The 26693-nt window shown below is 34.4% G+C and overlaps 1 protein-coding gene across 1 annotated transcript; it reads left to right on the top strand.

Annotated features, from left to right (window-relative positions):
* The first annotated feature begins 705 nt into the window (after window positions 1-705).
* On the top strand, window positions 706-25504 carry LOC127843151 (uncharacterized). Its single transcript, XM_052373008.1, has 10 exons — window positions 706-844; window positions 7443-7508; window positions 13168-13234; window positions 14256-14288; window positions 21009-21079; window positions 21202-21336; window positions 21456-21494; window positions 21665-21733; window positions 23725-23793; window positions 24730-25504. Exons 2-9 carry the CDS (start codon window positions 7450-7452, stop codon window positions 23732-23734), a joined length of 483 nt encoding a protein of 160 aa, XP_052228968.1. The 5' UTR covers window positions 706-844; window positions 7443-7449; the 3' UTR covers window positions 23735-23793; window positions 24730-25504.
* The last annotated feature ends 1189 nt before the right edge of the window (window positions 25505-26693 follow it).

The following is a 26693-nucleotide window of genomic DNA, read 5'->3' as shown; positions in this document are numbered from 1 at the left end:
TTTGCAATTTAATTTTAAAACAATCTCCACCTCTACTTAAGAAATGTTTTAATATTTAATGAGCAATCCGTAAATAAAGATAATTTTCGGTAGTTAGAAAATATCAACATTATACTTTTTGTCAGAGTGAGCAAGTAAACCTTTTTGGATCTCTTGTTGAACACAAACTACGTCACATGATGAACAACCTGGCATATCGCATAGTTTTATTTAGACACAGTTGATGCAAATTAATTAAACGGACAAAATGTCTTTACACTTCAATGACCCACTATATTGGTTGTATTACATATACGGCTTTATCCCTGTAATCGGTCTGAATGTCTCTCTTGTCTCCACTGTGTTAGTCAGTCCTTCCGTACATTATTGAACACTGGAATAACCGAACATTACATGCTGTATGATCATGAAACTCCGCATCTGCATGTGCATGTAAAACAATAGTTTGTTTCTCAAAATCATTGTTATTTCATTTCATATTTCTAGACGTGACATATATATGGTTAAAAAGCAAAATCATCCATCTTAACGCCTAAATTCGACATTGCATGTCAACTAAGAAAAGTCACGTCATTATCTTTAATGCATTGTTGATTACTACTCGTAATCGTAGTACGAAATGAATTATCTAACATTGATGATTGTGTTGATTATCTAACGCTCTTACTATCAAGTGAAATACGAATGGCTCAAGATAAAAAAATTATTATTGAGTTGGATGTTTATCCGGACGTTCGTTTGTGAAATCACTATTTTTAACGGTACGGTTATGTCATTAATTATTCTAAAACTGGAACAAAAAAGGAAACTTAAACACAAAAGAAATACTAGGTCAAAAGGAAAGGTCATTAATATACATTTCCTGATTCAAATGCTTGCGATAAGAAGAAGTGCAATGATATTATGTATTCGACTAGAATACTTGTTATCAATACATTGATTTACTAACACAACTATGATATTTGGAGTACTCTAAAAGAATAATAATTGAACGGAATAGGTTGAATAAAATGTATCCATGACTGATATTCGACCAAAAAAACGACAGAAGCAAAATCTACAATTTCGTTGTGTTTATCATTTTAGGTTAACTTTCTAATCGTAATGGTTTGCTTCGCATAACTCTATATTATATTGTTTAGTGTCATTGTTTTGTTTTAAATAGGTCACACAAGCATGCGTATATTGGCTTAGAACAAACATATGCTAACCATATAAGCTTCACCGTTGATGACTACATACAAATCGTGTTATTATAATACTCAAACACAGACAATATATAAGAGGGTGTATGCTGTAATAATGTTATACGTCTCGAAGTAGGAACGGCTTTCGTTTTTTTTCTAGGGCATTATTCGAAAACAATAAGAGGTATCATACTAGTTATAAATATATATTCCGATACGATTCTAGCCTTTTCCCGTTAATAAAACTGATAAAGCTGAGATAACCTCGCCCTACTAGATATGTAGTTTGCTCAGGTAAGAGAGTGGGGGATATTTCGGGCTGTTTGTTATTAGTTTACTTTTAATATATTTTTCGCCATTCGAAAAATATTTTATTCATATTACAACTATCCGTTAATGTTTTTCGACATTCCCTAGTTTACTTTTATCATGGTTACACAAGTCACTGAAACTGCCCTTTTTATCTGAGGTAAGTGCTACATGGAGACATTTCATGATTTGTTGCTTACGCAATTAAATTGATTGACTGGTGACAATCTTGAATAAAGTTATAAAATGTAATTTAATTTACACGTGCATGTAATGATTTTTAAGTAACTCAGCATATACATTCAACTATACTAATGGGACTTATGGAGTGATAGTTAGAGTTTTATATCATTTGATCTAGTGACCTAGTCCCTTACCCTTCAATATCTTTATTCAAACGCACTTGAATTATACTTTGGACACACGACACGGTCGAGCGAAATTTCTACCTGTGCTGGTGACGTAACAAACCTTAAAGGTGCTATTCTCAGAACAAGTCCATTCCCGCATTGAGCTACGTGACGTACGCAAAACACAATTAGGTGATTTCATTTTAACCGGTTTCAATCCTCGTTTTTATTGTAAAGCGAAATCGGGGACCGATACGAACTACCCCTTTTTATTGACATTGTCGACATATGACGCGAAAGTAAGCATTTTTAACGGCTGAAAAGTTAGACCGGTTACTTGAGGGTTTAATTTTGCTTTTTAAAATTTATATTTTTTTAATAGAAAAAATTGAGAGCTTTCTTCTTTTTTAATTGAAAATTTAACCGTATGTTATAAAACACGTCTAAATTGAGTTATTATTTTACAGTTTATTAATTGTTAAAAAAAAAAAGTTAAACGTCAATATTTTTACTTACACCGAATAAAAGGCTTTGTCTTCTTTTTGCGTAAAAAAGATCTAGGTCCGGTAAAGTCTGGTGAGGTCCTGTAATTTTCAAAAGTAGCTTGACCTCATGTCATTTAAGTTTTTGGTCTTTCGCAAGTGTTGGTAATAATAATGTTAGTGATAAGTTAAAAAATAATATAAAAATATATTAATAAATACATTTAAATTACTATTGCATGAGTACCACACGTCGAAGCTTTTCCAGGCACGAGACGGCGCTTAAGAAAACCGATTGAAAGAGGCCGTTATTTAAATCAAAGCCGAGAAAACCTAAGCTCTGACCACATTGGTAGAACAAAAGTGACATTATAATCTATACACGTTTTCCGCTTCTTATCTCATACGTTCACTGTACAGTGATAAGCCTATAAACATCACAGTAGTTTTCTACGCATTATCGTCTATGGCAACAGGTTAAACTATTTAAATAACGGCATAGATCAAAATGGATGGAAACTTAATTCACTTGATTCTCAACGTTCGCTTGAAAAATACCAAAATGGCTATCATAGAAGCGTAAGACTGGGTGTATTTAAATGAGATTGAACTGGAGGAAAATATGAAACAAACACTTAAGTTTTCGGCATCAGGTCGCCTGAAAACGAAGAAAACTGAAGGTCTTTCCTATATATATTCAGACTGAATTAAGAAACGCACAATAGTTTCAACTTCTTGTTGTATACGTATACAGAAGTTGGCAATATGAACGGCCAACAATCGCAGTCATAGAGGTTTGCTTAGTATATTTAAATCGAATGTACCAAGAATATTCTCCCATATGGTTATGGCCCACAGAACACTTTTTAGTTGGATTACGGAAATAGTGCAATATGCCAGATATGTCCCGTTCCGGTGACTGGACGACTCTTTGTTGTCTTTAAGCAAGAACACCACAACTCGGTTAACAACTTAAACGATGAAAGAGATAATCGGTTTGGTTGAACGATCATAGATCGAACTAGTGACCGCTGAGCGCTGATGCTAGAGCGTGACAATAAGACCACGATCCGGTCACGACCAGGCTATTGTTCTTTTAAATGTCAAACTAGATTACTTATGGTGCTATTAAAAACCTTATTATTGTCGCTCTAGACGACCAAACGTGGTTCTATCGTGTTATTCAAACTTCATAAATTTTAGGACGAGATCATTATGTGATCAAATATATATTACTTAATACATTACTTATAACTTTTTTAAATTTATGAATTATATATTATAATTGTACTTATAACACCTTATGCAAAGGCATCTTTCCGCTTAATTATTTAGTGCTTACAATTGATTGAAGCACCATAGTGTCGAATCGGAAAAAGAGCCTAGGCCATGTCCTAATAGGGGTCTCCATGCACCCCCCCTCCCCTGGGATTAATTTTCACCTATACCAACTTGTTCAGTAACTCAAGTAATTCATTTTTTTCAGTTGTCCTCAAAGATAAACTCAATTGAAAGTATCCATATCAACCAGTTTCCATGGCAACCGACAAAATTGGAAAACGGACTAGGGCGACTATATCACATCATTATTATATAATATCTTATCGTAAAACAAACAAATTAGTGTTTGAACAAAGTCTACACATTGTGCTTTATGTTAAAGACCAAAATTATATATTTATCTCATTTGCATATTTATGACTATTAATAAGAAACTAACAAAATCAGGGAAAAAATTGACAAATATCACTATATAGATTGAAATATTTTAAGTACAGATTGTTTTCAGTAAATATGTGAATGTCAGCATAAGCCATTACTTGCAGAAATTCAAAAAGAGCGATATAAAGGACATTTCTTGAAGCTAAATAAATTTAACACGCCCCGAAAAGTGGGTGGGGTCAACATAAACACAAGGAAAACAACATGACCTCTTCCTTTTAGTAATTTAGTTGCTCATTGCTGCTTTTACTTGTTTTTTTTTAAATTTAAATACATTTTGTGTATACTATTTAACTGTCTTCGTCGCCAACTCTTTCCGTTTCAGTATCACTTTCATCATTGTCATTATCTTCTTCAAGTTCATTTGCGATGTCCTCCAATACATCAACAATTTGAGGCGGGAGTATATCTTCATCAATCCAAAGAGGTTTAATCATGCCTGTATCAGTGATTTTGGTCCATCCATGTCCTTCCGTTGCAAGTGGTATGTCTGGATCGAGTAAGTGTGACCTTTTCCATATGCCAACTTGATAATTCACTCTACGGATGTTTAGCAGGAGACATTGCTTACAGGGCGGCAACACTGACAAGTGTACATTCTTTGACACCTTTGGGCTATCATCACAGACCTCCTTTATTTTAGGAAAACGCAATTTATCTACCGAGTCGGTTCTAGCATTTCCATATATGACACACGTGAATATATCCAATTCACCCACTACTTCGTCTGCAACTGTCCAGGTATTTCCTAAACCAGCCATTGGAGCAACGGTTCGTGTCCTTTTTTCCATCAACTTAATAGGTTTGATATGCCCCTTTCCTTTGAAAGCGCTTGTTGTGTCACAACCGCAGTATGCATGTATACCTTAAAGTGCAGATCTGAACTCTTCAGTCGATCCCGTAGCTACTTCATTCGTGTCAAATAGTTTTCTATGATTGCCAGAACCGGTGTCAAAGAGTATCTTGCAACCGTCAAATAATGGAATGTAGTACAAAATTATGAATAATATTACTCTGTCAGGGGTTCGAATTTGTATAGTGTTGTAAACCTGTTCTTTCCCATACAGTGCATACATAATTACTTTAGTGTCGGTTTCCTCTTGTGTCGATTTCAGGTCTTCAATAAGTGTTTTTTCAGTGGTATCTCCATCTCTTGTCGTGAACTGAAAGGCTTCTTCTTCACAAACCAGAGTCACTTTCCTGCCCTCCCTCTAGTTTATTTGCATATCCATCGCTCTCCCATGACTCGCACATGATCTTTACAAGTTGTTGCTTGTTCTCGTCATTTGTGAGGAAATTCTTTTAGTCTGCGTTTTTTTTTTGTTGTTTTCGCCTTTCACCAGAAGTTTTTCTCCACACCCGCGACGTTTCCTTTCCATTGCTTTGACAGACCCTTGCTTGTACATGTCTGTGCTCAATATGACATATGTCTTCTTCGGTGTAATGTTAAATAGTTTTTCAGAAATGTGTGAAAAAATTGACGGGATGTCTTTCATCGAATGAAACAATGCATGACCATCTTCTTTAATTAATGTCATGTCATCCCTTGATAGCATTGGGCCTGCTGATGGGTTTCTGGCCAAAACTGACAAATCGAAAGGTTTAAAACACGTGGCTGAAGGGGCTGATCATGCAGATAATCCAATAGACAAGACATTAGTTATAGGAGATGGTAATGCACTGTTTCATTCGATTAAAAACATCCCGTCAAATTAAAAAAAAATCTGAAAAAATATTTAACATGACACAGAAGAAGACAGATGTCATATTTATTACACACATGTACAAACATGGGTCTGTCAAAGCAATGGAAAGGAAACGTCGCGGGTGTGGAGAAAAACTTCTGGTGAAAGGCGATAGCACCAAAAAAACCGGCAGACTGGAAGAATTTCCACACAAATGACGAGAACAAGCAACAACTTGTGAAGATCATGTGCACGTCATGGGAGAGCGATGGATATGCAAATAAACTAGAAAACAATCTGTACTTTAAATATTTCAGTCTATATAATGATTTTTTTCTTTTTTTTCCAGATTTTGTTAGTTTCTCATTAATATTAATGAAAATGCGTTTGAGATAAATATATAAGTTGGTCTTTAACATAAAGCACAATGTGTAGCCTTTGTTTAAACACTAATTTGTTTATATTACGATAACATATAATATAAGATATAATATAATAATGATGTGATATAGCCGCCCTAGTCCGTTTTCCAATTTTGAGTGGCGGTTGCCATGGAAACTGGTTGATAGGAACACTTTAAATTGAGTTTATCTTTGAGGACAAGTGAAAATAATTACTTACTTGCGTTACTGAACATCTTGGTATTGGTGAAAATTAATCCCAGGGGATGCATGGAGACCCATATTAGGACATGGCCTAACCCGTTATCGCAATTTCACATTTGGTGAATTGCCCTTTAGAATAACTTCAGCGCTTGGAATTATATATATTAAGTTGACGCAGACGACATTAAAATTTTAAGAGAAAAGTATTTTAAACACGAATTGTAAGATATTATAAATACATGAATGCACAATGAAATTCAAAATTAGATAAAGCGCAACTACAATTTTATACCTTTAACCACTACATTTACATAGATTAATTGCAATAATTAAACTCTCAGCTTTATAACCCAAAGGGTTGATAAGAGTTGCAGTGCGCTGTTTATTGTCCTAAGGTACAAAATTTGATAACCACTGAAAGGGCTAAAGAACACTGATACTGCAAAAACTTATCAACGTTTTCCTGTCTAAAACACAAACTCATGCAAATGGTACCATTAAGGCAAGATGTAATTGCTTTATATTTGCTTTGTTATTCTTCCGTACGCTATATCCACCATATTGGAAATATGTCGTAATGTTGCCGACTTAAAGTGTCGCTATCGGTTAGGTCGCGGTAAACCAACCTTTTGCACATCGTGATGTTTGATGTAGCCTCAGTCGATAACGATGTCGCACAGATGTCGAATATTAACACTGTCCCACTTTCAAAAAAACAATGTCAGAAACAAACGTGTGTTGAAACATGGTCGTTAATTTTAGATTGCATGCAAAGGATAACATACGTAGGCTGCCATTCAGGTAATTTAAATGTGTTTTTGAAGTTCATTCATCGTTTTCTTAATTGGTAACGAACGACGTCTGTTTAGTGATGCGCACGGAATCTCTGCGCAGAACTGCGATTTTGTTTATGAAAGGCTGCATATGTACTCCCATAGCCGCCATAGCAAACATTATCTAAGGCCCTGGGAGTACGTTTATATCGACTTCTACATATATATGTATTTTTATTAAAGCTATTAATTAACAACTCTTGCTCTCACGTTACAACGAGACTTGCCGCTAAGTCTTTGTTCACTAAATCAAAACAATATGTTTTCAGATTTGAAATGCAAAGCTCGTCAAACGACGAAGATGATGTTAATTGCAAAATGCCCACTACAATCAAGTAAGTAGGCAGACATAAGTGTTTGATTTTTTTGCAACGCAAGTGAGGCAAATGAAACTTCATATAATGATAGGTTCTTTTTTTGATGAAGAGTACAATAACCAGTCTGAGTACATCCCTCCCATCATAATGTAAGAGTTATAGCTCTGTAGTTGTTTATTACTCCCTTGGTATTGATGATATTACTATAAAACATCATGCATAAATAAAGGACATTAAGGGGAATCGACCAAGAGCATCTTGACTGCAAGCCGTTGGTTATTTGACAACACATTATGACCTGCATGTATTATTTCTTAAACATACTGCAATTTCAGTCCCTAATTATACATACATAAAACACACTCATATGAAGTTATTTGTCATATTAACGCAAACAGCGGGGTTTAAGTTTATCTATATTAAACTTTGTCTAAACAAAGATGATAATGAAATTCGATTTCATAATGTGAAACATCTTTTAATTCATTACTATGTAACAGAGAATAAAAATGGTCACTTTCCTTAATATCTCAGGGAAATATATTTAAATGTTAAAACATTTGTCGAATGAATCCCTGCCGTTGCGAGTCAATGAACGCCCGAAAAGTGATAGTCTTAGTATTTTAGTAGGGTCAATATATGAAACATACCCTGTTAGCCCCCAAAATTGCTACAAAATGTATTTTAACTGATCCTGAGAAGGCTGTAAGTCTTTTATAACATATCAACAGTTAACCAACATCGGACAGTTTTTGTTTCAAGATGGCGTCGAAGATGGCCGCCCAAACCTATTAATGATGATATCTATGTGACTTTTCTCTCAAATTTAATGATTTTGGTGTATATACTATTGTTTGAAGGAGGAGGGGGGGAGTAAAGAACACATTACGATAATTACAAAATGTGTAAGTCTTTTGCGCAACATTCAACAATACGTCCAAATTGGCCTCTAACACAATAACCACACGTGAATTAGTACTAACTCAAACGTAATGATTGAGATCTTTAGCCATTATAAGGTAAGTCTTATATGTTTTTTCAACATTGCACTACCATGCGACAAACGTTTCAGTGTAATTTGACAAAAATAGATCTAGACTTGGAACCTAGCTTCAGTCGGCCTAATTGATAAAGCATGTCAAAGTAACCCTCTAAAACCACATGTTGCACTTGTACGAAATCATTTTCCAGACAGCACATATTATTCAAGCATTGTTATATTCTTACTGCATTTCTCAATATTTTTCTAAGCATAAGTATACTGCTTGAGCCTTAGCCTCCTTTGCCTTATAAAAAACAAGTTCGACATGTTACTTCCATGATGATAAGAACACCATTGAAAATAGAAGACACAATTTAAACAGATAATTACTAAACAGTGAAGTCAAATTAAGGTGAGGAAACTTCCATTGTCTTTGTTATTGTTGTAATTATAAGCTGTTTCAATACGTCGTACACGTATGAACTTTCAGGGGGCCACAGGATCCCTTATGAATGGCATCGATCGAAAAAAGAGACTGTATATGGGGAAATTGCAATCGTGCACATTATGACATAAAAAGCTATGTAGAGGGCTTTGCGGGTCAATTTGCTTGTTGACAAGTGCCTTCACAGACAGATTATGACAGAAACGACCCAGAAGATCCCGATGTTAAGTTATTGGAAGTGTAGAATTCCCTTATTAAAGGCAAGAAGACGCTAGCAGATCAAACTCGAGACGGCTACAGAGAAGAAGAAACATGGCATTGCCCAGACCTTAAAGACAAGCCAATTATGGCTGAATAATCAGCGTTTGATGAACAAGGCAAGGATGTTGATCAAGGCGGATCGCACTGGGTGTTGGCTGATGCTTTGTTAGCATTTGTAGGCAGTGACCGATTGTATTTCCGTCTTTGCTGATGATTGGCACTTCATTTACCATTTATCTGCTTATAACTATCTGCGGCAAATGAGCAATCATGCGAAAACGCGACGCTTATCGAAAGTTCATTGATGGTTTTCACTTGTTTTATAGGAGCAATCAGTGCTGGACTGGGCTAAACAGCGATATTGTCATTGAGCAAACATCGATAAGGTATCTAAAGAGCACAGTTCGTGTGACTCGCGGTAGTTGGATTACCCAGCAAAAGCTTTGGACCCTATATGCACCTGAAACATCCGAGTACAACAGTGCGATACAGCATTTCACAGACATGAACGTTTATAAAAGTTCACAGCAAAATGACTCAAATGAGGCGAGCTTCAAGCTTCTGATCTCGAGATAATGCAGACACAGATGTCAACCTGCTTATCCTACACATAGCTTATCCTTCTCTGAGAAACATTGTCAATGGGATAGTGTCTGGGTCAGCTGTGAATGTTCATGTATTTTACACGGTTGGTATTAGATAAGATATATCAAAGTTAAGTCGGCCTTTGCTTATTCAAGAGAAAAGACTTATCAAAAACTCTTGGAAATAGCTCCTCTGTTAAGATTTATTTTGACCCTGCTTATGATCCTTCCCTTTTGTTCCAACGTTTCTTGGTAGTGTCAAAATATGGAGATCTTTCCTTTGAAGACATAATGTCGTATGAACTGAGGCTCCATCTTCCCGCCCATTTTGAAGAATATACTTCGTAAAGCAGACAAGCCTCAGATCGCTCAGGCGATTAGAGATCATGCTGCAGACGCATCAAGTGAGGCTGTGTAGAACTGTAATCATGAAACAGATTTTTACTTGCTTGATGTTGGCCCTTTGCTCCATCGTTTACCATGGATAAAAGTCGACACATATAACGCAATGGTCGATTTAACTGTAAGGCATTACGGAAAAGCCATCGTGGTGTTCGATGGTTACGAAGACGTTCCTTCTATCAAAGACAACACCCACCAGAGACGAAGAAAAACGTGAACCATATTGTGAGTTTCACCAAAGAATCATAATGCTCATGAAAAAAGAGGACTTTATGTCTCGTGACAAAAACAGGCATTATTGCTCTGATTAGCACAGCTCTAACTAAACAAATGTAATGTTGTCTGTCACCAGGGGATGCGGACATTTATACTTTTACGTTCCTTTCATATCACCACAACGTTGGTGGGCAATAATACAGATTTGCTTTTTTTGCTCCTGCATTACTCCGAAAGGGACAATCATACCATCTACTTCCGCTCTGACGTAAACAAACAGGAAAACGAACAAAAAACGTATAATACAACCCATTGGAAAAACTTTAAGGGGACGAAGTGTGAAATGAGGTGCTTTTTGTTCATGCTTACTCCGACTGTGATTCAATTTCAAGAATTTTTTGCATCGGAAAAAGTTAGTCTTTCTAGAGCTAGTTCATTCCTCCTTCCAAACAAGTGTCAGGAGGAAATATCAAATCTTGGCAACTGATTAATGGTGGATCTGTTTCGGGGCAAGTGCAATGATCCCGTAGAATCACAGCGCCATAACAGTTTTGCATTTTACCAAAGAACATGGCAACTGCCGAAACATTCGTCACGCATGAGCAACCTCCAACACCATCGCATGCAACGGTATTCCAACGCGTATACTATCAAATCACAGTATTTATGGGGTATGGCACATAATATGAAACCTTAAAAATGACAACGACCAGTTTATTCTAATCATGACCAAAAAGAATGTTTCGCCTGAAGAACTGTTGGAAATCTTCTGTTGTAACTGTTCTTTAGTATGTAAATCCTCTCGTTGTAGCTGCAGACGTTATGAACTCACCTGCAATACTGTATATGGATTTGTCCAAACTGAAAATTGTGATAATGCAAACAATTCACAAGAGGTCAGTCCTAAGGAGTAGGAGGACGACACCCACAAGTTAACGTTATGAGCAAAATGCAATGGACACACGTGATTTTATTCGAGGTCTTAGCGATGTCAAAAATTCAATCAAGGTGTATATTGTCTCCCAAACTATTGTGTTGGAAATCATAATCATTACGTGTTAGTCAAAAGTTATGGAGTTGTTGCCCTCCGTATTGTGTTAGTGGCCATTTTTGACGCTATGTTGGATTTCTGTGTAATTGAACAGACTTACACTATGTCTGATGATCTTAATGTCTACTTTGAACCCTAAAACCTATGTATCGCCAGTAAAACCTAGGTATATACACCAACATAATTAAATTTGAGTTACATACTTATTGTTTATTTACAGGTTTGGCCACCTTCTTGGTTACCTTCTGTTGCAATTGTTGGGGGTCTAGCTATATTTACCCGATATCAAAAAATTAAATGAAAAGGTTTATATGACAGTATTTTCAAACGTCCGTCCTTGTCATGTGTGGGGTATTTAGCTCACTGTTGTTTTACTTTAAGATTTTTCACTAAGGTTTTATTAAAGAAACATCGTAGAGTTGGGATTGTAAAACACCCCTAGTAATCGCATAATGCACTTATACACACGCACGTACGCGATCAAACACAAGCGCTCGAACACACTCGCTCACGCACGCGGGTATCGCGCACTTACCACTGGATAAAACTTATTCTCCATGTATAGCTTTAGCAATATGTAAAACATTTTTGAATTTGGATATTAAAGTGTGTTATATCAGCATGTCAAATGTAACAAAACACGGTGTTATAACTCTAGGGGTAGGATTTTATTAATTCTAAATGGAACGTGTTCAGAATGTAAATATTGAAAATATGCAGGCAAGATTGAAATCAGGGTCCAATGCGGTCAAACATGAAGCCAAATATTGTGTTATAACAAACGTTTTTTTCACCCTGAAAGCAACATGTATTATTCAATCTTGAAACAAAGAGATCAGAAAGTTTATCTTGCAATATCTAGGCCAAGTTCTCATATATGTAAAAAGGGTCAAAAGCAATATCAACCGTTAAAATCTCATAAACACTGCATGAGCCTCATTATGTATGACTCAATCTTTACAAAATGAGGATCTCGACAGAATTAACGTTTTAATCAAATCTCGCTTAGGTGGGGTTCACAAACTAAATAACACGTCCAGTTTTTGACAACTGGTGTATTTTGAACGCGTGTGGACGCTTTATAGTTATCAGACTTTTGAGTCGTACATTTCGTGTATTTGTGTTGTGATTTACATAAATGATGGTGTTTTTTTTATTAAATAACTACAGGAAAGCCTTAAAGTATCTGTTTGCTCGTTCAACAAAATTAGCACGGGCGCCAAAATGGTTGTTTTCAGAAAAATACGGATATGTATTGTTAGTACCGCTACTAAAAACAACCTTGGTCATTTCTAGAAGCAAGAAAAATTGTTGTCTTGCGATTAGATCACTCGCCGCCGCAATGTTAATTAAATGATTCATTTACATTAACAAGAATTTGCGATATGAATTGTTTGCATATAAAATGATAGAAACGTAGATGCAGTTGTACTGTTTAAATTAATAATACACCAACGTGATTAAGCACATTACATGTACACATCCTTCAATGAGGCTTACACTTTGAATTACTTTCCTCACTTTCAAAAAACGGGGAATATAAGAAATGCCTACATAAGAAATACAATTCATTAGGAGAAACATTGTTCATTTAGTCAAGTTAATAAGTGGCCTATATAACAAACGGGCTTCAATGTATTATCCCTTATTTTTAAGTTTTAACCGCAATTTTAACACCGACGAATCCGTATGTTATGAAAATGTTGCAATTACCTCAGGAACTGTTATTTTTCCAGATTCGACGATTGGAAGACGTCTTTTGAAAGGTTTGAATACGCAATAAATGGTTTGGTGAACAAAAAGGTAAGGTAGAATTGTAATAACAATGCAATTTTTCCATATCTTTATTATCAATGTGTATGTGCAATCTATAACAAACATGCAATTATTCACCTTGGGAGGATAACACTGTAAACGTTAAGATTATGACGGTGTTTTGTACTCGCCATTGAATATCGTTAGCCAACGTACGTCATATAACACATACAGCAACTAAACTAGCGATAGGAAAATACGCCTTTATATAACATTGATTGAAACGTTAGGTAGACATTTTTTTTCTGATACCCTTTCCAGTTTTTTTTAGACAAAAGCGCGAATCGGTTCGACTTATTCATATTATTATATGAAGATGTGTTGACCTTCCGAATACTTCCTGTACATAAACTTGTCACAGATTGCATACTTCCTCTAGATATCTAAAACAGAAATTTTAGATAAGAATAAAACCAAAAACATAACAAAAAACATTGGTTCAATTATTATGTACAATATGCTGTCATAGTTTTCATCCATTTCGTTTAAAAACAGACTGGCAAAAATAATTTTCAACAAAAAGTCACTGAGTATATAGAAATTCATTCAAGCAAGCAAGCGAAATAGTTTTGTTTGTCAATCTAGTTAATTATAATGCTCTCTTAAATACAAAAATATATGAATCAGTCCCTTCAGCACGTATGAACTATTTATTTTATTTTATTTATTTTATTAACAAAGGATACTGTCGAATCCAGTTAAATAATTTTGACAAAACAAAAACTAAACATAACACCACCAGCTACAGCAAAACACACACAAGAAATGACTCTTAATACGTTATATACTAATTTCAGTGTATAAGAAATTTTAAACTCTCATATATCCCATACTATTATCTTAAACATATGCAAACGTATTAAGATGTGTGTGGATTCATATGCATCTGTATGATGACATCTAGTGTCTTCAATAGTCTTTGAAATAAAGTATAACGATCAGTAATCTTGTCTTGTTGGTTTATCTTAGGCCCATAGCTTTAATGTGTTTGTTCATTCATGCTTTTCAGCGGAACACATCAAAGGAAGAAAACGCATATCTTGTAAGTACACGGGATTTCATTTTAATAAAAAAATAACTTTCTATTCAAGGAAACATTTCATTATGGGAGTGGTGTTGACATAGCTAGTTTGAAACGGCTGCAATGATTTTGGCGGTGTTTTAGAACAAAGCGCTTTGCGATGTTTAATCGTCATAGTTATATTAATTACAAGTGGAGCCTACATTTTCTTTTCTACTTGATTTCCATCCGTGATTACGTCGTCCAGTAACATACTTCATCACCGCGAAATCGATGGAACTTTACCAACCGCACTACTCTTTGGTGGATATGCGCGAATTATCACTCGAACGATGTTTAAATAGTTTATTACCCCCTGTTAAATGCTTTGTTTAAAATGTCATTTTTTCAAACTTGTATCAAGTCTCTTTAAAATGATTTGGGAATAAGAAAACATGTCCGTATTGTAACTTCTTCAATAAGCATGTAATGTTCAAATAATTTATGACACATCTTCATCTTTTTCGTAAGCTTCAATAGTTTTAATATACTTTTATAAGGGTGCAGTATCAACGAGTTTTCTTAGGGGTTTACACACGGGCTGCACAGAATGTAAACACACCATTAAGAACTTTATTTTTGCAAATATCTCAACGTATTGAAATAAATTGCATAAATCTTTAGGGCTTAAAAACAGTTGTACTTGTAGTTTGTGTCGATATCTTAAGGTAGAAGAATAAATCCTTGAATACGTCTGAAATCGGTGACAAAGTTTCACGTTGCGTGAAGCATAGCCGTGTAGTATTAATCGAATTTTTGAACAAGAACACAGGCTTATTAAATAAAGTAATTCCGATGTATTTAACATTGCCATACGCAGCATAATAATCTTTTTTTTTATTTACAAGTTGATAAAAAATGTTTTAAAAAGTAATTTGAAAAAGAAAACACTGACTGTTGTGTTTACATTCATTAACGTTTAAAGTCACGTTATCCTGCGCCCTGATTATGGGAAAGTTGGAGGCTGGGCATTCACAATTTTGTATATGTCTTCTACCGCTTTAACCAAGATCCGTCCGGAAAATCTTGATCCTGCGATAAATGAAAAAGCACTTACCGATAAACTAGGTTCACGAGACTATGTATGTTGATTGAGGGCTATATGTGGAATTGGCATCTTATTTTAGATTTTTGGTCAGAGAAAACAAATGTGCTTGCTATGTATACTAGATAAGGATTTTTTTTCGAAAAATCTGGATCCTATGATAATTAAAAAAGTAATAAAGCTAGATATATACAACTTGATGGTAACAGGCTGTTTTTATCAGGTTATTTGTCCGTCAAAAATGTGTTTCATATGGTCAAAACAAAAATTAAAACTGTGGATCTGGATCTCTGGATCTTGTTATTACCTCAACAGTGCTTAGGCTAGGTTAACGGTACTCGGTTTGTGGATATATGGCCATAGCAATATGAACGTGGTCGTCAGTGACTCTTCTCACCAAAATATAGCTTCATGTGACTACAGAAATCATAAAAAACAAAAGGTTGCATATTGCCATAAATAAGCAGTGGTGAATGACAATAACAGAGATCTTTCTCCAGCAACATAAACTTGGTAGTTGATGTTCGTTCGTTTTTGATTTATGTGTGCGCGTATCGAAGACATTTTAGCAAATTAAGCTGCATAGCATGCTGGCTAGCACATATACATACATAATCAATTAATTATGCTAATGCCCCACTTAAGCTGCAGTATTCATCTATTTAATTTATGAAAGAAAATAATGTAATGTCTGTGTGGTATTGTGATGTGCGTAGGTAACTGGAGTACCTGGAGGAAATCTCATTGGTCTAGTATGTAAATTGCAATACAGGTTATTCGTCCGACAAAGTATGTTTGATTGTGGTTACAGAAAGCATTGAGAGCAAAAGTTTGGATATTGTCATCACTTAAAAGTAATTAAGCAAGGTGAATGAAATGTTCGAGATTTTATCTTTTCACTAGACATACAGGCAATGTACATGTCGGTAGTTGGTGTGTGTGTGTGTGTGTGTGTGTGTGTGTGTGTGTGCGCGTGTGTGTGTGTGTGTGTGTGTGTGTGTGTGTGTGTGTGTGTGTGTGTGTGTGTGTGTGTGTGTGTGTGTGTGTGTGTGTGTGTGTATGTGCGCGCGCGCGTTTGTGTGTGTGTGTATTTGTGCGCGTTTCGAAGTATTTACGCTCATAAGGCTGCATACTGTAATGGTTTGCACGCATATCTAATTTATTATGAATTTCTAACTTAAGCTGCAATATCTGACTATTTTATTGCTGGACGAATATAATTCAATGCTGATATGTTCTTGTGAGCATTTAATCGTTTAAATCTAAATCTCATTATGAACATGAAATAGAAATGTTAAATAAATCATACATATCTCCTAATAGCGGTACAATAAATCAAATGGTGTTCCCTTATTATATCAAATTACAAAGTATAGATGTAAAGTCGATACCGACACATTTACTCATGTTTGTCGTTGACATTTCCCACATTTGTATATGTCGTTTGAACATGTATAAGGTTTTGATTGTTTAACAGAAAATAATTTGCAATTCATAAAAATACACATAAAGTGAAACTTCAGATGTAACAGCTAGAAAAAAATGGGCGGCGATTCTTATTTCTTTTTATTTTTAGTACCACTTATTCAGGACTTTTTCTTATTTTTCAATTCGACATCTTCAGAAAGGAATGTTATAACTATAAGCCATGTAATTAGCATTAGTGTTAATAAAACAAACGAACCTTCTGAAAAAAAATAAGTTAGAAATGTGACTTGTACCAACTATACCACGTTTGTATGGCCTTCGGATACATCGAGAAAGTTTGGATTTTCCTCTGATGTTTCGGAGCGACGGTACCAGAGCAATTTCCGTGTTGTTTAGAGGCAATAGAACCAGCACATATAAAGATGCAAAAGTCAATCCGACTGACTGGTATCTTGATAGGATGTTATGGGTATACATCTCAACTAAATACTGAAAGTTATTTCTTACTGCCACGAGTTACTACAGTCCAAAAAGCATCAACAAACCCTTTATGACGAAAGACAAGAAATAAGTAAACAGTGCAAACAAATATTTGATGAAAAATAGATGAAAAAATGAATATGTAAGGCATAATGCAAATAGGCCGGTCATTAAACATAATTCTCAATTTCTGTATTAAAGGAATACATGATAACACTATACAACGTAGTAAAAAGCAATAGAAATAAGTTTGTGGTACATAGCGTGAGTAGTAAAAAGTATTTTTTTAACAAACATATAGAATCAGTATCAGCAGTATATAGAAGTAAAAAATATATAGTTTATTAGGTACACATGTGTACTTTTCAGTGAGGATTCAGAACCATATACGTACATACATATGCACACAAACGCAGACACACGCATACACACACACGAAAACGCATAAGCATATACATATATACAAACCTACTTATATAGCTATACATGGTAATGTTTGATTTACATTTTGGAATATAACCAATTATTTCAATGCTCAGTTATTTTCAGCTTCATGTACTATTAAAAAGTACATGACCCAGTTATTCAATCAGAGAATATTCAGTTACTACGCTACCTATCAAGCAGTTACTCAGCTACACACACCAAACATGAATGTTAATATACATCTTTATATAAAGTTACATTTCATATTATAAGTATTTTTCTCACTAAAGAATAAGTTTAAACTACTAGCATAATGCAAGAATTACCTACTTAATTATAGAACACTCAATTGTTTAGCTATACATCTTTAAAACAAGAGATCATTAGAAATAACATATAATATCAGAGGACAAATACTTAAAGTAACATAAATACTCAATATCAACGAATAATTCGCATTATATTTCGTAAAATAAAGGTAGCCCATACAAATCAGTGTTCCTTATAGCAATAGCCGAAATTTCAATGCTAGATGTGGTATGGTAATATAGATTTAACGAGAAACAAAATGCTCGTTTTTTTGGCACAATATATATTCCATTTGATTTCCGACAACGATATCTACCACACACGAACACTAACTTCGGACATGAACATACATTTAATATACACATGTACATATACACGGGCACACATATGCATACACATTCAATATATTAATTTTTAGAGTAAAACTTGTACCAGCAGAATATTAAGTATTGTCTAAACACCTAGATAGATCGTGTACGTTCATTTTCAAATGTGTACATTAGATGATCATATGATTTAAAGTTAACATATAAATACAAAGTAAATCAGAGTGAATGTATTGAAGTTTCTGAGTACCAGGTGGATATAAGGGTTGATGTTTTGGTAGCATTTTGAATGAGTAACAGCATACTAATTGTATTCATTTTTTCCTATTCACGCATTTTATTTTCCTCGTTAATAAGTATATGATGGTAGAGGGCATCCCAATCCATACCGTGTACATGCTATATATGCATGTTATAGCAGATTATATACATTTAATAGCCAATAGCTTTTATATAAAAATATAAACAATATTATTTGAAGAAACAGTTAACAATACCATCCTTCAAAAGTCTCATATCACAAATTCCGGAGAAGAGGTAACAGTAGTTCCCATTCTTTTCTATTACACGAAGTATTAAAATAGTTTATTTCATTTAGAACATGACAACGCAAGGTCAGGTACGATTTTGCAGCTTTAAGAGGCGGTCTAGTTTTGTTCAGTTTACAATTATAAAAGAACATTTTTATCAAAACAAATATTAATGGGTTTAAAGACCCAATTATGTTTGAATAACCAAGTATATAGGAAGGCATATTAAGGTTCGACAAATGATTAAATTCATAAAACAATTCCGTTATTAACTGATTGACATGCGTACATTCCCAAAATATATGTTGATTCGTTTCAAATTAAGTTTCACAAAAAGTACAGTTGAATGAAGAGGCATATTATATTTTAAATAAAAAGGAGTTTGTACTTGTAATTCTATGTACAAATCCATATTGAAACCAATGTAAATTGGACTCCCCTGTAAAGGCTGTAATACGAAAAGGCATCTCAAAAATGTGTCACCATTCTTGTGTTTTAATATTATGAAAACTGTTCAACCATTTATCTTTACACCCTGGTGAAGTCTCGTTTTTGTAAATTATTACATGCATAAGTTTTGTACCTTTTGTGTGTACAAGTTAGGTCGTGTGTTAGTATGGATAAATTGCTTCATAAAGCTTGTGTTATAAGAGCATCTGAGCTTCATGTATTTTTTCTCTGAGTTAATTTTTCTTAGGAACAATAAGTAGTTTGAATGGACATTATATACCTTGCAAAACTCTTCATAACTGAAAAGTGAATTTTCAAACCATGATTTAAAAAACACTCTTTTGCTTCCAATTGTTATGTTTGGATTATAGAATATTGGATTTTGAAGCAACATCTGATTTATAAATGGTTCCTTCTTACAAAGTCGAACAAATTATTTCAATGTATCTTATCAAAAATAATTTTGTATCTTGTTTATTAGGTTTTAAGGATAGTGTCTGCCGCATTTGTATAATTTTTGAAAATCAATCATAGCTTTAACAATATTGTTATAATTTAATATGGGAAACACTGCATAACAAATCCCATGCTTTCCATTAATAGTCGCAATCAATTCGAAGTAATATAGTTGCATTTGTCAAATCACAAAAATGAACTTGTTAACTGTTTTGCAAAGAAAGCGTGGTAACTGTTCATTCATTCTCTTTTGCCTCTAATGACCGATGCGTACGATCTATTGGCATTACAGCTGAGAATTGCTTACTTGTCTGGTATTCCTACTTGATGGATCACGCCGGTGATCAGACATCATACCGTTTTAGCCGAGCTCTGTATAAAAGTAACTTGGTGACACCTGAGCAGTAACGTCGACTGTATTGCTTCGCGCGATCCGCTTGTATTTTAAGCTCGGCCACCTGATCTTTGAGAACTTTGTTTTCCTGTACAAGGCGCTCAATTGTTTCATTTACTTAACTATAAATCCCTGTGATTACACCTGTGGGATGAACGCCTGTACAGTGACCATTTCCTCGAGGTCGACTTAAAACAATTCGTACATATTGTTAGTGATGGTTTCTATGTCCGCCTCGCTCAGATGGACCTAAGTTATGACTTCACTGTTCTGCATTATATCAGAGTCAGATAACTTGTTCCTCTTATTCCCATCTTCTATATCAATTCTTGAAGCGGATAAGCCATGTTTATCGGATCTTTTACCCACTACAGGTGAGGAATGGAATGTTGGTTATTCGTGTTGATGCTTTTTATTTCAAGAGTATAGCACAGTACATCACAGTACAGCACATGGTATCAAAATAGTGCATCAACGCGAAACATAAACGCAATAGCGGAACACCGATTTTATAATTAGGTAACATGTAATAGCAAAACAGATAAAATGATCGACACTGAAGGTTAATTGGAAACTGGTAGAAACTAGTTCACGGTAATTGAAGTCGATGAACATGCAAACACATACATAATTTTGTCTAAATACATTGGTAAAAAGACGTCCAAATATAACTTTTCTTGCGTAGTCTACTTCAAAATTTGTAACACAACCACATAACACGTTCACTATAAATTACACCGATACACATTTGAGATCAGAAAGTTTTGTTAAGATGCACAACGAATATTGATCATAATGTAACAGAGCATATGAAACATACCTTTTTACACAAGATTAATTCTATCTTAATAATTTCAGGAACGATTGCTGCAAAAGTCAAAGGAAGACAACGCTAATTTCAGACGTGAAAAAGCACTACTGCGGGCTCGGTAGTTTACATGTTGTAATAGTATACACATGTTAATATGATACATCTGTGTTGGAGTATGAATATCTTCTGTAATTATTGTTAATGTGTCTACAGTTTCTAATCAGTTTTTTCACCTTTTAGTGACTTAATGACTCAATCACAAGACGACATACTTGCAAATCAAAAAAGAACCGAAGAAATGTTTGTTCAGGTTTATGACACTCTTCACGAAAAACTACAAAAAGCGGAAACTGAACTTTCCGAGCTGAAGATCAGGTAGTTTTGTACTTCAATAAACATGAATTAATATATTTTATTTTATTTAACATAAATAACATGATCAAAAATTTAACTTGGCGATTGCGCAAATTGTAATGATTGTGTTGAACTTTCAGATGTATAAGGCCATATGAGGAACAACATTTGCGCAAAGAGTAAGTGTTTTTATTGGTAGTTAAACTTGTATCTTATGTCAGTTTTTTGGTAGTTTTCTAGCTATTTGATAATGTGTATTATTTATTTAAAAAACTTAGAAAGAACAAAATAAAGATGTAAATTAAGTCACGGCGAGCATAAATTATCGTAAGTCTTCCATGTATTATAGGCTAGAAAATAAGGAAGAGCAGGTTCGTCTCCTTAAGGAACAAAAAGACATCATGAAAAAAACTATAAGGTATGTCGTTTCAGTATTGAACTTCTAAATGTAATCACAATGGTTATAATTAGAAAGGAAAATAAGAAAATATGGCAAACCGGAGGTCTTAAATGGCCTATGTTCCAGCAATATATTTGTACGGTGCACGAGATTTAACGGTATTCTAAAATGAAACTCACAAAACATGTTAATACGTGTAAGTAGGAATTATTCTTTTTCTTTCTTTTCGTCACTCGAGTCCTAAGTTTGTGTTGTTCTATATCAATATTAAATATGTTCTAAGAAATTTATCGATTGGAGAAGAGCCGTGATTGAAAACAAGAGAGATATGGTCAATGTTAAAGTTTTGTTCAAAGGGAAATCATGTGACGCGTAAAATTCAATTGTATTAGTCGCTTTATTATCCTACTAGCGCACACATGGTTTTGAGAAGTTGCCCAAGTATTTGTTATTACACAACTAACCGATAACATGAATAAGCCATGAGCACTGTCAGAGATACGAGGTCTTTTTAACCCCAGCCCAATCATTTTGGAGTTGATATGTGCGTCGTGTTTGTAATAGAGGACGTATTTCCTTTGTAAAAACAATTCAACATGTTTTGTACTAATTAAGGCATTATGGCACAATTGACGCGATATATCTACTTCTTCAGTTATATATATACACTTGAACTATTTCATAATTGAGTCATTTTCAAAAGCAAAAATGCTCAAGCGAAATGTGAACATTTAATTCGAATGACCTCGTACCTAAACTTCTTGGTATATGTTTATACGGGACTTAAAATAAATGGTTTTTGGCATTATTCAATCTTTTGTCAATTGACAAAGCTAAAGATATATTTCAAACATGAAAACAAAACCAGTTTGTTAATTTAAGAAATCAGAGATATGTCATCTAGAATTATGAAAAGTAAAATAAACTTACGTGTGCCTGTAAAATATGAAGTACAATTTATTTTCTGACTTCACAATACGTGTGAAAAAAGTGTTATGAAGAACTGTGTTTCTCATATGCCGACTCATGTGTAACAGGCTAATTAGAAAGGCATTCGTACTGGTGGAATTGTTTTAAAGCTATGCATTGATTGACTATAAAAACACATTAAAGTTAAATATCACCTTATGCCATTTGTAATATAGAATAGTGGTTCTCTGTAAAGTGTGTTCAAATCATACGACTAGGGTGAAAACGCAACACCCTCTGGGGTCAAATGATTTATAGTGAGTTATATAGCAAACTAATTTGATAAATATTTAAAATCACAAACCTGACACCGCTTTCATATTTGGTACGAAACATAGTGTAGAGGTCCTATTAATAGTTCGTTCTTATCATGACGCTGGGAATCAAATTTTTAACGTTGCCATGGAAACAGCAGCGAAATTCTTCTTATCCAAACCACACGTCACGTATATTTAGTCTACCAAAATGTTTTGTTCAAATCCTACCTTTGTTTTCTAACTGACCACTCCCAACGATCACGTTTTAATTAAAACGTTATTGGCAAAAAAGTTATGGATTATTGCATATTGATAATTTACTTAGTTTGTTAAAATTCTGCCATTGAGGTTAACGTGCGTCCCTCCCATGCTTTCACATTCATTCTGTCTTATTGTTCAGCATAACTAAAACAACATTTATATTATAAAAATCAAGCAATGTTTTTCTTATAATAAAGTAAGTCGGATCGTGTCTCTGTAATTTAATCGTAGTTCAAGTCCGGAACCTTGGTTTCTTAATACCTTATGAGCAAAAGTGATCTGTGACAATGTTTATCCTCTTTTAAATTACTAAGATTTAATTGAATAGCGCAATTGTATACATCCACTACACAATAAATGAACTTTACAAATGCTGCTTACTACAATCAGTTCCCATCCAATATATTCTACCCGAGTAACTAATTTTAAACATTTGCGAGCAAGCAGCAATATTTAATAGGCGGAGGTTGTATTGCAATAATCGCATTTAACAATACTGATGTAAGAAATACATGTTTTCAGTGTGCTTTAAAAAACGATTGCAACATTGGAGAAAGATTCTACAACAGCAGACGAATTTGGTAAAGAAAGGTTTGTAGAGAATTTTTTTATTCGATAGTTCTTATCATACTTATGTAAGGTGCCAATGGGTGCGTTTTTGTTGTATAATATATAAGCCAAATTTTATTAACATTCCACCAACTGTGAAACAGTGTGTTCCTTACTCGAAATGTAAAGTTAGATTTTCAAATGTAAGTACTTCAGCTGCATTTTCCCAAGTCAAACGATTCTGTTAATGACTTCCTCATCGCAATGGTCAAAGACCAAAAGCACACTTTCAAACTAAAATCTGGACGCTAAGATAACTAAAAATGTACTTGAATTACTTTGATGAAAGTCGTTGTATGGTCTTAAGGAAAGTATTCAATCTATTTCAGTTTTTATTCATTGATTGTGGTTTCTGGCATTATAACAACGATTGCAAACTGACAATTGGGTCATGGAGATATTTCTGTTGCCATTGTTAAATAAATAAGTGAAACCTTAACTATTGATCACGTGGTTACTAAAAAGTACTTAAAGTACGTTGATGAAACTCGGTGTATGTCCATGATTGCCTATATATAGTGATTCCATGCTTTATAATCGACATTTTTAATCTGAAAAACTCATTCCTTATTATTTCCTGCAACTCTTACCCTTTAGTATACTGCTGTTGTTTTCTACATATATAAAAAAAAACAAATTTAATCAACCACCATGGCAATACAATAAAGATCGCCGTGGCTTTATGGATATGGGTTTCCGCCTAGAGACCGGCAGGTCACGGGTTCGATCCGGACTGTAGGAGCGTTCTTACGACCTTCCCAAAAGACACCAATCACTGGTTCTAAATCCCAGGAAACGGACATTGAGCGCATTTTAATAAGCCTTATGCTTTCTATGCAGTCGAGCTAAATTAAATAGGTAAAAACTAAATGAAACGTGGTGCTGTATCTGTGTGATACTCCTTTGTATCTTTTTCAGTACGTCTCTGGTGGAGCTTATAGAGGAACAAGCAAAACTGCAAGTGGAATATGAACTTAGTAATGAGCGTCTAGAAAATTTGGAGCAAGCTTCTAATGACTCCGTCAGTACAGAAACGGTACACATGCCTTAACGTTAGTTTAAACCTATCTATTCTTACTCGATTGCATCGACAGCCTCAGGCATATTGAAACGCTTTCGAGTCCGTTTCCTGGGCCAATAACAAGTATTTGAGAGTGTCTTTGAGGGAGATGTCAAGAACGCTCCCTTAGTGGGGATCGAACCCGTGACCTGCCCGATCGGTAGGCGGACACCATATCCATTACGTCATTTCTTAATGTTACGTTGATGATATAATCGTTTGTCAAGTGTACTTTTTTTAATTGATGAACGATTGGACACTATTGGTGTAGAAGTAATTCACAATGTTGACTCAGTAGAGACTCTTTTTTTAAGTGTAAAGGTATCTTTTTTTTCTATGTCTTGTCACTATTAACCATACTTGAAAAAAAAGAAGTGAAGATGAAAGGCAGTAAATATTTAAAGTGTCGTTTACGCAAACATGCACACTATTTATGTGAGTTCATTGAATAATAAGTCGTATTGAACCAAAGCGCGCTATCAGACATTGCAATCAGATTTCGAACTAACCATGCCAAACAATGAGCATGCCATCTTGGTTCAATCCTTTATTAAACATTTTGATAACTTAAATCCCATTTTCGAAGCAGTATTAAATTCTCCACCATTGCATTCCAAGGCCGAATATCAAATTCAATAAGGCAATGCTACTGAGAAATGTTCCATGCAATTTAAATTTAAAGTTTGTGCGGAAATGAAGAGATGGAGAGTCAGTTGCGTACATCCCAGGCCCAGTGCACCGTGCTTCAGACGCAGCTCAAGCAGGCATGGCGTAGATTTACTAGTCGGATGCTGTAAAACATGACCTCTATATCTCAACATTATTTAGTCTGTTATAATTGGTTTGTGGATACGCTTAAGCTTACTAAATTCACATGGCAATTCAGTGTGTATAAGAAATTGTTCAATTCAAATAACTTAGTGTATGAAAATTAATTTCCATACACAGTATTTGATATAGAGTGCATCTTTATAAATTACATGTTTTTTTGGCGGATGAGACAAGATACTTCATTATTTTAATTTATTTAACACAATGTTGAGACTGGTAAATGTTGATAGGGGTTTAAATGTTTTATAAGAGTGTATTGAATAACATCACTACAGATTCAATTGGTTGATCACGTGGTTGAACTATCGATCATGGTGTTTGTTTTGCACAATTGAATACATATTTTAAACGCGGAATGAATTCAGGAATCAAACATTTGCTCCAAAACAAACACGATTTTGTAACACTTTTTTGTCAGAAATTTCCTTATAAATTGCTGTATGCTAAATTAGCAGCCACCACAGTATTGTGTTATTAATAGCTGATAATATGTATACCATGACTGTGTCTTTTAACGTGTGCTGTGTATGAAGTTGCAGATCGAAAGCAGCACTGCTGAGAAAACTGTACAAGTCAATGAACCACAAACGCCCAGCATTAATGTTACAGAAGTCTATGCAGCGATTATAGTGTTGGCAGCCATTCATTTCTTTGATTTAGTATCCTATATATATGGATTGTGTTTCCTGAAATTGTCTTAATCAGAAAAATATTGAATTTTATTTATTGACGACTAGTGCTTTATTGTTTTCATTTCATGCTGTAATGATGTTAATCCACATACTTGAATATGTAAGTAATTTCATCAATTAAAAATAAAGTTAACATTCCGTATGCATTTTACAGGTTGAAAAGTGCTTCTTGCTTTGTGCAATATAAATATGCATCATCTAAGGTTGCTGTGCGTTAACACTCTCTTTAAGTAGCATTATGTTTTGAGCATGCATAAATTATACAAAAACATTTTAAAATCGAAATAATACCTCTGGTT

The sequence above is a fragment of the Dreissena polymorpha genome, chromosome 8, assembly GCF_020536995.1.
Source record: "Dreissena polymorpha isolate Duluth1 chromosome 8, UMN_Dpol_1.0, whole genome shotgun sequence".
Classification (NCBI taxonomy): Eukaryota; Metazoa; Mollusca; class Bivalvia; order Myida; family Dreissenidae; genus Dreissena; species Dreissena polymorpha.
Note: the sequence above shows the minus strand (reverse complement) of the source record. Positions and strands in the feature narration are given on the sequence as shown.

Coding starts and splice junctions, on each gene's coding strand:
- LOC127843151 (XM_052373008.1), top strand. CDS start 7,450: ATGCAAAGCTCGTCAAACGACGAAGATGATGTTAATTGCAAAATGCCC. Junction 21,080..21,201: donor AAAGCACTACTGCGGGCTCG/GTAGTTTACATG, acceptor TTCACCTTTTAG/TGACTTAATGACTCAATCAC. Junction 21,337..21,455: donor CTTTCCGAGCTGAAGATCAG/GTAGTTTTGTAC, acceptor TTGAACTTTCAG/ATGTATAAGGCCATATGAGG.